Genomic DNA, 13,336 nt, shown 5'->3' with positions numbered 1-13,336 from the left:
AGATACCATTGCCTCTTTAAACAAGGGTTTGGCCCACTACGCATGCTAATGGAATATGGAGACCAACAATTCCTATGATTTTTTTTGCTAGAACTCAAGAGACACAGGGAAAAGTTGTTGAAGTAAAAAAGAAAGAAGGATATATTAACGCCTTTTAAGAGGCCAAACTGGCCTATAAGATCAAACAAGAGATTACATCTTAAGAGACAATAGGATAGACACACAAGCTCATTCACAAAGAACAAGCACAACTTTCTTTAGCCCCATCATTCCTACTGATGCTACAAGTCAATCAAGGGCTACACAAATGGGCTCCGAACCAGGACATAGCGATTTGTTGGCGCATAAGCCCGGCCCCATAGACCACGATCTCACCACCTATATCATCGACAAATAAAGGTCATTATCTCCCACCGTCACAGGTGCTTCCTCGCTTCGGAGACCTCTCCATTCTGGATCGACCTAAGCTAGAGATCTTTCGAAGACAAAAGTTACAATATATCTGACTTGGGACTCTTACATGTGCCAATAACAAGATCTTTAGTCTCTTTCATCTTATTTACTTTTATGTTTACTTAGTAACATTTATTTTATTTTGATTTATTGTTCTCAAAGATGAGACAACACTTGAGATGTAATCTCTTGTTTGGTCTTATAGGCCATTATGGCCTCTTAAAAGATGTTAATATATATTTCTTTCTTTCTGGTCATGGCTAGACGGGACAATCCAAGCTATATTGGAGCAGGGGTATTGCATTTATGCTTTTGCCATGTGATGCAAACCATTGTTGCATTTCAGCTGGACAGGCAGGCTGTTGGAAGGGGTTCACAACTTTAGCACATATTTACCCTCCGAAACCTGGAAGAGGACAGATCCCATAATAAGAGGATTTATTGCTGCTTTGTGGATTTCCAAAAAGCCTCTGACACTGATACCACATGCTCAGATCATACAGGAGCTAGAAGCCCTCAGTGTCCCTATAGATGTGCAATGAGGAACTGGATTGTCGCCATCCAGATGTGGCCAAAGTGGAAAAGCATAGAGTGATCTGAACTGTTCACGATGGCAAGTCACCACGAGCGGATAGATAGGAAACTGAAAAATTTACCATTATGTTTCCCACTAGGATGATTAGAACTTAAAGAATGACCCAGGTAATGTTTGTTTTCCAACTGGGATTCATGTTTAATAAAAACATTTTATCAATATGTGTCATATTCTAGAACCCAAGTCCCTTACTACAATTTATGTTGAAATTGATAATGTAATGAAGAAGATTCCAGATTATTATAGGAGCATGAATTTGGTAATGAGACCTAAATTGATGATTATGTAAGACAATAGTCCTTACCGATGAATGGTATATAGCTCCCTGAAGGCGTCCTTTCCACGCTTCTCTTAACTCATCACAATCAAAGCGTAGTAATAATGTGTTCAATGACTCCATCATCTAAAGAGTAGTAATTCAACAACACATCAAAATCTATGTTGTATTTATATTTGTCACTCATTGAAGGATGGATGTATACAAAATAATAAAAACTTGTCTTGTACTAAAAATCCCTCCATCACATCAAAATCTTTTGTGTATTTATATTTGTCACTCATTGAAGGATGAATGTATACAAAATAATAGAAACTTGCCTTGCTACTAAAAATCCCACCATCACACACTGCTAGAACATTTTGAACTCCACCAATATATTCAGGGGAAACTAGATGCACTTGTTTCCCAAATAAGCTGCAATTATAATCTTTGAATTATTCTTATATTATTTCTTTATAAGTCCGCTTAAATACTTTGCCAAATCTTAAATAATCTTACCCAAGTCTTCGTTTAGATGTGGAAGCCGAAGATGAGTCTAGTATGTACAGGAAAGGGCCAGCTAATGCAGCATATTGGTACTGCCATACAGCTTCTCTGTTTCCAACTCCCTACCCAAAATAAAATTCGGTAAAAAATGCACCACGACACGATGTAGCTAATACAACCTATAAAAAAGCTACCTTCCACACTAGGACAGATACTTCTCCTTCAAAGTCAGCAGGATCCCAAGGTCGAAACAAGTTTCCCTGTTCATCAGATGTGCTATCTTGGAACACTTTCAGAATCTGCAGGAGTCGATGATATCGAGCAGGTGAAAGATGAAATCCAAGAGATGGCAACCTCACAGATAATCTTGTTGCTGGATAATCTGGATGAGGTACATATATCTGAAACCAAAATGCAGGTAAATTGTAAATTTCACATTTTTTCATTGAAATCACAAACTCATATTAGTACATGCCATAACCTCTGGGTCTACAGTTCAATAATGAAACTGACCTGTTGCAATGCCATAGTTATCCCACATCTCTCCAGGACAGGAAGATATGAACTGGTTTCTTGGAATTTTACTTTCTCAGGACTACCACTTGATACATTATAATGTTCTCTCCAATTAAAAATTCCATCAACCAAAAATGCTTCAACATCTGTTAAACCAAGCTTGAAATGAATATACAAATCAAGTTCTTCATCGGATTCTGCAGCTCTCGTATCCTGAATAAAGAAGACACTATCTACAAGTCAGTTTGCCAAGACTAGATACCTACCTGGGATACATCTAATAGGAGTATATATCTACCTCTGTTTGCAAAGTTAGATGGCCCAAGTCAAGCAAAAGTTTGCTTTGTTGTTTGCCATCAGGGTAGAAGTCAGAAAGAATAATTACTTTTGGTGCTGCGATATCAAGTTGCAGAGAGAATCTGCAAGTTAAAATAATCAAAGATCCTAGCTTTATTTGGAAGAACCAATGAAAAACATGATGCCTAAAGCTTTTTTTAAATTGCATTCCCTATATGTATTCTTTAAAATTACATTTCCATATGCATAGAATCTTGATAGACTATATTTACCGTGGTTTTTGTTTTAATGCATCATTGAGCTGCTGCTGAGCATTCCGTGTCATTTCATCGAGAGTTGCCTACATGTGGATTACCAGGAAATACTCTGATGCCCCGATTGATAGCACTCATGACTAAATCAGTTTAGGAATTGAAGTACCTGTAGAGCAGCTGCTGTTTCTAGTGCAATTAATTGGCTAATAGCATCACGATTCTGGAAAAAACTTATAACTTCATCTATGCTTGCCTTCAGATACTGTAGTAGGAACAAATAAATAAAATGTCATTAATTTCATGTCAAGACTTGACACACCAAATTCTAACAAAAATATGATTGGAAGGGAGGGTTATCAATTCTCACACAAGAATAAACAGTCCATATACATTATCAATAAGAAATCATGGTGGATTGAATTACAATGTCAAAGGCTTATGCAACAAAACGGCATGTCATTTGTTACCTCATACTTGAGATGAGCCCAGATGAACTCTTGCGAAAACAGAATCAGGATTAATGTTGGAGGGAGATGGGGAATAGAAGAAAAAAACTTTAAAAAGTGACTGTTTATCATCATGATATCATTTATTAAAGAAATTCTTTGTTGATGATTGTGTTTATTTCAAATTACTGAAAGACCATTGGGGCCAAAAGAATTATACGTATGTGGTAGAGAGACCATTGGGATTTCTGAGAAATCTATCATACTGGGAAAATTTGGAAAACTGTAGAAAATGATGAGTCTCTTTTTTTGAACTTACTGAGATATAACATGGGGATGCCTTTGCCGACAGACTCCAATCTAGATTTTTGCCCAATGGCTGAAGGATGAATTCTCCACCAACAGCCTCTTTGTCAGCTTCACTCTGGAATAAAATATAAAAAATGACAAAATAAAAACATCACATTTATCTGAGATGAACAGTTCAGATGATGTACCTCTGCTAGCAGACCTTCAGGTGAAGACACCATAAACGATCCAAGCTTAAAGTCAATCATCTTCATTTCCCCGTAAATTTTAGCACTACATTTCAGGTCTTCAGCAGACAATCCTATGATATTGCTATAGTTCTCATCCAGAAGTTTTGTAGCATTATGTTCCATATGTATCTCCAGTACTGTATGGAGCATGTCAGGTGGATCATGACCTGGAAGAATGGAACTTTCATTGCCTTCTTCATATCCAATAAACTTATTGATCTGCTGCCAGTCTTCTTCAGTGAAAGCCCTTTGTTCACTGGATTCCTCTGACGACTGACTTCCCCTTTAGTATAAAAAAAATCAATCCATTCATAACTTTGTTGGATACCATGTTTAGAGATGAAACTCTATTTTTATGAAACGTTGCTATTAAACTTACCATAGAAAGGACCACCAACCACTTGACTGTTTCTGTCTTCTGTTACCATCCTGCCTACTTCTATCAACATATGAATGTGCCAACATTCTACAGATTCAAAGAAACCTCATAAAAAAGAAAAACATGAAACGGGCCGCGTCCTCCATTATGACAGTTATTAGACTATAATTTATTAAGGATGGACAAATGTAAATTGAAAAACGTGTATGATTACTAACCTCCATTGCACAGCAACATCAACATCGACATCACATTCAATCTCTTGAATCTCCTTGTTCTCATGACATGTTACCAAATTCAGGCTCGACTGAAGGCATTTGATGTATATAGACAAATATTTCTTACGTAGACGAGCAAAGTGCACAATTCTCTTCCAAGACAAGCGCCCACTGCGAAGGATCAAGTCCAATTAAGGAATTAGCATTCATTCAATGGTGTAACCATGCAATCGTAATAGAATCACCATGCAATCACTGAACCTGGCCTTAGTGACTTGTTCAACTGTCACTCTATAAGCATATTTCCACCACAATTTCGGGTCCTCCTTTATTTTACCGGCAGGTCTATACCCTGCATATTGTAGACGCTTCCTATAACTGCTGAAATTTTCAGCCAGTTTTAACATATCCCGGTATTGTGCCTGCATATGCATAAATCAGAAGCTGGCACGCCATTGTAACCTTGTATTTTATGTGATTCTCAGTATGTATGTTTGGCCTTCCACAGACATTAATATAGCATTACAATTACCATTATTACATCAAATACACACCTGTGAGAAGCTCAAAGTAACATCATTCAATTTGAAAACAGCTTTTTGCATCTCCTTATCTTTAGATCTTGCATCTCCCCTTCCTAGTTTTTTATAACTTGCTGATGCACCAACAGGTTGCAGCAAGTAATGGCATTGGGATTTTATTGCATCGTTATCCTGCCCTGGGTGAGCGTCTATATGTGGTTCAAAAAACTGAAGATGAAGTGCCGATACTTAAGACCATGTCTTTTGGAGAAGAAAACAAAACAGAATGCATTAGGGAGCTGAGAGCAATATGACATACTTTATCCCATTCTGACGGTGATAAATTCTCCCACAGCTGTTTCAAATCCCAAGGCTTAGAATCTGGATCCAGATACAAAGCCAACCCTTCAAGCTCTCCAGCCTAGATTAAGGATTCAACTCAATTAGATATTATTTTATTTCTGCTGATAAATATCAATGTTTACAGCACTGATCTGCCACCTTCTGAATGCGGTCTAAAGGTCCACTTGAAATAAATTTTTCCCTTCCATCTTCATCAACTGTTACAGCTGCAAGCCTCTTCAATGTCAACCCAATAGCAAATGGGTGACCAGAATTACTAGGTGTATGAAACAAAGAAATATTTTCAAATTATTGGTTTGATCATTAAGATTGTACAAAAACAATCTGAACAGCACTATCTACACAAATAGAGCATCAGGCCTAGATTTTTCTGTACATTAGTTTATATCACTCTTGCAGCTCAGTATCCAAGCATGTCCACAGTTCTCAAGCACGCCTGCATGCCCAGAAGTTTCCTTTCCTATCATTATGTGTCTGCATTTACCTTTGTGAGTCCTCATATCTGATATGTATATTGGTGATGGACAACTTCAAGTTTGCAATAACGGTACTGATAAGGGAACCCAGCCATGAATTGTTCTGCTAAGCATATTAGCCATTTATCTTCAGTCAATAAAGAATACTGATACAAAGCAGAAATACTAAGCACAGCATGAGTGAAAACTAAAACTGTGTACTAGCAGATTAATGAACTTTTACAGTGAGTATGACTCATAAGTCATTAGATAAGAATTTACCACTTTAGCCATATTATCAGTTTCCAATTTAGCATCCAACAAAGCTCTTTCAGTTTCCTGACATGTTCAGAGACATCAGCACTCGAAAAATAACCAGTCATAGGAACTCATACATTGGGAAGATAGAATCTATCGCACCTTAATCTTCTGCCGCTTGGATTCCTGAATTTTGATATCACTACTATACTCAACATCTGTTGGGGGTTCTGCTAATACATAGATGCGGTCAAGTAGCACAATCACAGGTTCGCTTCCTAGCTTACTCCATGGAACCTTCGATGAATAGAAAGTTTCTATCAGTGAAATACTAACTGACACTGCCTCAAAACTCTTGTTAGATATAGAATATTCGCCCACCTTTAGTTTCACTGATCCAAGAAACCCTGCTTTTACTTTGATGGGAAGGTTTAACGCATTAAGTGCTTCTGGCTTGAGCTGCATATTAGTAAGCTCGACATTACCTGAAATCATTCAGAACCTATGAGATGGAAATAGATATATATTTAACTTCTTTTAAGAGGCCAAAATGCCCAATGAGACCAAACAACTGATTACATCTTTAAATGTTGTCTTGTCTTCAAGAACAAAACAACCCAGAGAATTGTGTTAACTAAGCACTTGACATTCTAAATATAGATCGACAGAAAATTCTGCCTTCGAAATAACTCCGACAGTGTCTGCTCCTGGAAGGAAAAGACTCCAAAATGAGGGAAGCACCGTCAATGGTTGGTGATAATGGCCTTTATTTGTCGATGACACGGGTGAAAGGATCGCATAGATGGACGTGGCCTCCATGCACGACATATTGCTATTGCCCCATCTATCATAACCACTTTTGAGGGTTATGGTTGAGACCTACTTGTGTAGCCCTTAATTGACCTGTAGCATGAGAATGAGCGAGGAAGCAAGAGCAAGTTATGATGGTTCTTTGTTGAAGAGCTGTTGTGAATGTATCATTGTTCAACAACTTCCATGTTTCTTGAGCTCTAGCGAGAACATTCCCAATCACCATTCATTTTCTTATTTCATTACATTACATGGTGCCTTGTTTGAAGAGACCCTGGTATCTCCATCTTATTCCATAAAAGCAGTGTGATGGCAAATATCATGTTCCTCTAATTCCAATCCCTAACAGTTAATTGCCAATTCCATAAACTCGAGAGGATAATCCATTTATGTGTATGGCATGTGGTTGAATTCATTCTTGCATATCTGCATATCAGCAGTGATTATCTCCATGATCACCTAGTTATTTTGATAACATAAGTGCAAGTCTTGAGTACCTTTGCTGTGGGAGCTCCCAAATCCGTTGGATACCAGTCATTAACCGGTATATTGTGTCCAACACTGTTGGGGTTACTGTCTGAATGATAGGACGGGGCATTAATGCTTTGCTCCTTAGCAATGCAGCCAATCATCAAGATTAAATTTGTCTCCAAGGTGTCCAATTATGTGCTCTATGCCGGCTTGGTTCCCAAAGTTTCTACGCCATAGAGAAAAGTAGGTGCTACAAGTTTCTGAAACCACCACAATTTATTTTGTGGTTCTTGGAAATGGGATACATTTCCATAAGAAACTTGAACACAGGCATTCTTTCATTGGGAGAACCCATGTCCTATGTATGTAGCTCCAAAGTATGTGTAGGAAAAAGTGCATGCCATCTTTTTCTCTCTGGAAAAGATTTTGGTTCTTATATTGTTACCCATGCTTGAGTGGTGTTAAACACGATTATTTTAGTTTTACAAAGGTTCATCAACAATATTTGTCTATAAAAAATGACTTAAAAGCATCTAGATGTTTTTCTAATCCGTTTGGATAGTTTGAGATCCAGACAATGCCATCACTATGTGTCCTAAGCCACTCAACTTCTATATGTGATTGGATACCTCATCTATATGAATACTGAAGAGAGTCAAGTGAAAGTAGTCGGCATGTTTCATCCAACAACCAATACGGAATGCCATGACCACCCACTGATTCATATTATGCATAGATTCCCTATTGCATATCGATTGGAATTCCAAGAACTTCTATTCACTACATGAGCCATTCACATGGACCCATGTCAAGGGCATTCCAGAAATCGACAAAGCACCTTTTATGAGCTCTTCCTTCCTCAAAAAGGAGTCCCTCAATAAGGACTTAGAGGGTCAATAGGCGATCCAATGTGGTGAATTCTTTCGGAAACCTGCCTATCCAACTGTATGGCATCCATTTCTCTCTACCCCCTACATTCAATTCTCATTCTAGGATCTATCCAATTTTTGTTCGGCCAAGTAGCAGCTAATCATGATTGTCCTATTAATGTTTGTGACTGATAAATTAAACAATGTTTAAAACCTCAGATTTACATTATAGTCTGCCCCTGCCCATAATTAATTTCCCCTTCTCTTCTGCTCTCTCTAAAATGGATTGAATGGTTCAAACCTTGCCACGCGCTTATCTTCAAAGCTTCTTGGGATAATCCTTCGACATAATTGCCAAGGTACTTCTGCAGTAAAAATGCAATCTGTTCCTTCAACATTTTGAACCAATTTTCTTTTCGAAGAGGAAATGGTTTGATCCACAAGATTCAGAAATGTATCAGCGGAAAATTGCAGAAGAAATCCATGCAGAAGTTTCTTCGAGATTCACATCAAAGTAGAGGTTTGATCAAGGAATTCTGGAGATAACTGCAAAAAAGAAGCACACGAAAACATGCATATAATTTAACATTAATGAAGAGAGGCTTGATACTAAACAATAAAATTTTGATTGATCATCTAAGAAGGTACTTCCGAAGCATTTTCAAAATTCATAAAAAAGAAAAATAACAAAGAAATCCACGTCTATTAGCTATTGAAATACCCATAACAAAACTAACTACTAAAAGTAACACGAACAGGCCTTCAGATTTCACATAAAGAAACGAATCCTTTGATCAATGGGATTCTCAGATACCTGGAAAAAATAGCATAAAATGAAAAATAACAAATTTTTATACCTCAGATTGGAAAGTACCAACAAACAAAAACAGAACTTCTCGCAATAAAAAGAAACAAAGAAGCATGTTAGATGGAGAAATGCCCGCAAAATAAAAACGAGAAAAAGTTATGAAGAAGACTGTGAATTACCTAAAAATGTGCCTTCGAATTTAACACATCAAAGAAGTATGGTCCAATCATCAACGAGAGGTTCGCAAAACCCCGTCCACTGCACAGGAAGGAAAAGTAAAGCCCTTATAAATGTTTCTTTTGATATATCATGAAACAACAAAGAAAAAATGCTATTTTGATCCTTCAAAAATCACAAGCTTAACAAAACAAAACAAAAATGTTAGATGAAGAAAGAGTGCAAAAAGAAGCCTTACCTGCAAAGACAGATTTATGTGATGCTCCAAAGAATCACGAGCTCTTCGACGCAGAGTTTGTCTGCACAAGATGGAAGAAAAGACATACCTGCGTAATAAAGAAAAACCTTCTTTGTAGATGAGAGAGATAGAGAGGCAGAGAGGCAGAGATTATCCTAGAGAGAGACAGAGACAGAGAGACAGAGAGAGTATACTAGAGAGAGAGAGAGAGAGAGATTCTGCACCGTCCGATCATTGTTGATCGACGGCTCGCCAGACGCCACTTGACAGAGTAGTGCTTTTTCACACCTGGCATCATCCTCACCGTCCATCTCCGCGGGTCCATGAACCCAAAGCACGTTAAGAGTTGAAAGAAAGATACATACATATGTATTTGAACGTCCTCTAAGCGGCCAAAATGGCCCTATACAGAAAAGACCAAACAAGAGTTCTTACATCTTTAAGTGTCGTCTCACCTTTCACAATGACCGACCAAAATAAATGTCCCTAAGTTAGTGAAAAAAAAACTGTCAACAAGATCATAATAAAAAGAGACTAAAGTCTCTTTGTTATCAATTGTTAGAGATAACAAGATCATAATGAAAAGAGACCAAAGAATTTTGTTATCAATTGTTAGAGATATTATAATTTTTTTTGTCTTCAGAATCTCTATAGCATAGGTCAATCTAGAATGGAGAGGTATACAAAGTGAGGACAAGACAAGACAAGAGCGGCATATACATTGTCTTTTCCATTCGACCACATGCCCTGCCCCACACCTCAGCATTGGGTGGGACAATGGCCACCCCCCCATGGTAGTTGTGCCCACCAAACACATTGCATATCTTGTGTAGTAGTGGTCCAAACCTTCTGGCACCACCCCATTGTGCGTGCATATTTATTGTTCGAGGGCAAAGAAACCCATGGGAAATTTGTTATAGTTCTCGAGGACCCGTGAAATGAGACATTGTTAAGGTAGGAGGGAAGAAACAAGTAGTGTAGATTGTCCATTAAAGGAAAGTTGTATAGGCTTGTCGAACATAAGGCAATTTGTGTTGGTGAAGCAAAGGTTTTGGTGGCCTAAACGAGATCCCATTCCATCTACATGATATCAATGTATGCATGTGCACGCAACAAATATGTGACAAGCATATGCATGCAACACAAATGAAAAGTGTCTCGACTCTCAACCATGTTAAAACTTGAATCATCCAAATCCTACAAGAATTAGCTAGAAAAATATATTACCTTTTCTTTCAAACTATGTGTGTGTCCCTTATCTTTAACTAATAATTACTCATAAATTATTCTACAACTATTAATGCTTTAGATTTTCTAAGTTTCATATATTCTAACTTTTAGACGCGGTCGTGACAAAATTTTGACAAATACTCATTTTGCTTGATTGTCAACTCACCTGGATCTATATAGTATGTGTGTGTATCTATGTAATATAATGGAACTTTACTTTGCCTAATATATGTATCTTATATTTCAAAAAGGTTGCATTACTTTTCCCAAGGGTATCTTTCTCGCCTTCTAATCCCACGCTTGTATCCATGGATACTCCCTCTTGCTTAACACACACTTCGTGTTTTGGGCCATGAACCTTTAATATATAAAGTCATTTTAAATAGAGAATCTTTCTTCTTCCTTTTTAGTAAATAGTAATTGTGTAAATGTATAATCATAGATTGATATATTCGCATTTGTCAGGTTTCCCATTCGAATGTATACAAATACAAATACGAATGGGTGGTCAAGTATTCGTTTAACTCAAAAAAAAAAAAACTGTTTTTTTTAATTTCCTAGGATAAAAAAAAAGGAACTTGACAATAAATAGGGATAATAAAAGAGGGACTTGGGGATTTGTCCCTACTAAATTTTAATAATAAATGTATAACTTATAATTATAAGTATTCGTTTTATTTTTAATAAATAAATAAAATAAAATAGAGCCTCATTAATTTCTCACTTTTTATTCCCTCAAAATTTATGGATATTTTTATTTTAACATTAAAAATAGTACTTCAAACTAATTATATATTTAAAGTTTATACTAATCATATTTGTATAGTACATATAAAAATATTCGTTTTTTAAAAATTAATTAATTAATTGATTAATTAAAATAAGTTTCATAAACTCTCTTGACACTATAATCTATTAATGAATAATTGTTCTTTTTTTGGTAAAATAAATTTATTTAAATAAATAAATAAATATTTTATATCTATTTTGCAAAACGAATGGTTTTTTAATATTCTTCGGGCCATTTCATATTCTCGAATATTGAGAATATTGCGCATAGAGAATATCACAAATATCATGCATGTGTCAATCTATGTGTATAATTATAGTAGAAGGGGGTGCAATAACTATCAAAACCCATCAAATTCCCCATTCTAGATGAACTTGTTTTAAATTTTACCTAACAACCAATGCAATGGGTGGACATGTTTTCCTATAAGCCTTCGAGCATCTACCTAATCTCAAGTTAGCCTTTTGGATGTCGCCAATATGGAGAACAAACAAACCAATATGCTTTTTAAGTGTCAAATGTGTCTCTAAACTACATATTAGCATAAAAATAAAACCTTTCCGCATAGGCCAAGTATGCCATAATCTCAAGTTAGCCTTTTGGATGTCGCCAATATGGAGAACAAACATACCGATATGCCTTTTAAGTGTCAAATGTGTCTTCAAACTACATATTGAGCATATAAATAAAAACGTTTCGCATACTAGGCCAATATTGCCATAATCACTAGTACCAAAGAAACTTAAAGACAAATTAAAATTATGGATGGGGTTGTGCAATCTCACTATTGAGAATCAAACTCAACTTCCCTAGTGTGGGAACACACCCTAGTGTGTGAACACCCCACCACATACTATAGTAACTAGTGTGTCATAGAATCTAATAGTTCTATGACACATATTCAGTGTAATTAAGTCTCCACCTCCCTTTAGTTAAGAGGTGGTTGTAGAAAGAGAATATAGAGAGAAGGTGATTATATAAGCACCTTCCCACCTATTTTATAGTTGTTGGTCATTCTTGTCCTTCATAATATAGTCTTCACTGGTTTTCTGTATCGTCAAGATCTCTCTCTCTCTCTCTCTCTCAAATGCATATCTCTTCCGTTGCACGTAATCACTCTCGTTTCTTTACATGGCATCAGAGCGCGTGGTAGCTTGATCAAAGTCTATCGCCTCTGCATGTGTTGTGCCTAATCCCGAGTTTGAAAAGAACCGACTGATCATTGTAGCAGCAATCTGCACAGTTTGTATCAAAGAGAAGAAGAAGAAGTTCGACAATGAACACTCAGATGGGAAGCACTTATCCTGCTAAGAAGCTTGACAAAAATAACTTTGTATTTTGGGAGTACAAGATGCACCAATACCTTGTCAACCAAGGCTATTGGGGCTACATCGAAGGAGCACAAGAAACACAAGTTACCCAACCCGACACACGCCGACTACCCAGCCTGGGAGCAAGTTGCGAGCCATGTGTTGTACTGCCTTGCATCATGCGTACATGATCACATGCTTGGCTACATTCGAGAGGCAAAAACGCCGAAGGAGGCATGGGGGAACCTCAAGAAAATTTTCGCGGCCAATACGACTGCTCACAAACTTTAGCTCCATCAAGAGTTGAACAATATTCAATAGAGAAACATGCCAATCGGTAGTTACACCTTGAAAATCAAGGAGCTATGCAACACCCTCGGGTTCATCAATGTCAACATTGACGAAGATGAAATGGTGTAGATATGCCTTGAAGGGTTGGCACCTCAGTTAGGTGCAATAAGGTCGTCCATTCTCGTGAGAGGGAATCCTTCCTCCTCCTTCGATCTTCAATCAATGTTACTAGTCGAGGAGAATCACGTCCAAGCGAGGAGTAGTGTGCAAGAGGGACACATG

The 13,336-nt window shown here is 37.1% G+C and overlaps 1 protein-coding gene across 1 annotated transcript in view; it reads right to left on the bottom strand.

Annotated features, from left to right (window-relative positions):
• The window catches only part of LOC147863030 (pleckstrin homology (PH) domain-containing protein), a 45,300-nt gene extending 35,751 nt beyond the window's left edge, over nt 1-9,549 (bottom strand). Inside the window, exons 1-24 of the mRNA XM_087320729.1 lie at nt 9,434-9,549; nt 9,198-9,276; nt 8,911-9,024; nt 8,512-8,756; nt 6,442-6,545; nt 6,223-6,357; nt 6,085-6,141; nt 5,832-5,929; nt 5,486-5,603; nt 5,304-5,405; nt 5,018-5,212; nt 4,725-4,885; nt 4,464-4,634; nt 4,246-4,332; nt 3,825-4,149; nt 3,647-3,751; nt 3,048-3,143; nt 2,900-2,967; nt 2,629-2,749; nt 2,328-2,543; nt 2,009-2,215; nt 1,827-1,936; nt 1,646-1,742; nt 1,353-1,451 (exon numbers count right to left, since the gene is read on the bottom strand). Coding sequence (XP_087176855.1) covers nt 1,353-1,451; nt 1,646-1,742; nt 1,827-1,936; nt 2,009-2,215; nt 2,328-2,543; nt 2,629-2,749; nt 2,900-2,967; nt 3,048-3,143; nt 3,647-3,751; nt 3,825-4,149; nt 4,246-4,332; nt 4,464-4,634; nt 4,725-4,885; nt 5,018-5,212; nt 5,304-5,405; nt 5,486-5,603; nt 5,832-5,929; nt 6,085-6,141; nt 6,223-6,357; nt 6,442-6,545; nt 8,512-8,608 — 2,769 coding nt within the window. The 5' untranslated portion in view covers nt 8,609-8,756; nt 8,911-9,024; nt 9,198-9,276; nt 9,434-9,549. The remainder of the gene's footprint in view (nt 1-1,352; nt 1,452-1,645; nt 1,743-1,826; nt 1,937-2,008; nt 2,216-2,327; nt 2,544-2,628; nt 2,750-2,899; nt 2,968-3,047; nt 3,144-3,646; nt 3,752-3,824; nt 4,150-4,245; nt 4,333-4,463; nt 4,635-4,724; nt 4,886-5,017; nt 5,213-5,303; nt 5,406-5,485; nt 5,604-5,831; nt 5,930-6,084; nt 6,142-6,222; nt 6,358-6,441; nt 6,546-8,511; nt 8,757-8,910; nt 9,025-9,197; nt 9,277-9,433) is intronic.
• Nucleotides 9,550-13,336: the final 3,787 nt, after the last annotated feature.

The sequence above is a fragment of the Azolla caroliniana genome, unplaced genomic scaffold, assembly GCF_043228905.1.
Source record: "Azolla caroliniana isolate FFs.n. ecotype wild unplaced genomic scaffold, voAzoCaro1.0.p SCAF_6, whole genome shotgun sequence".
Classification (NCBI taxonomy): Eukaryota; Viridiplantae; Streptophyta; class Polypodiopsida; order Salviniales; family Salviniaceae; genus Azolla; species Azolla caroliniana.
Note: the sequence above shows the minus strand (reverse complement) of the source record. Positions and strands in the feature narration are given on the sequence as shown.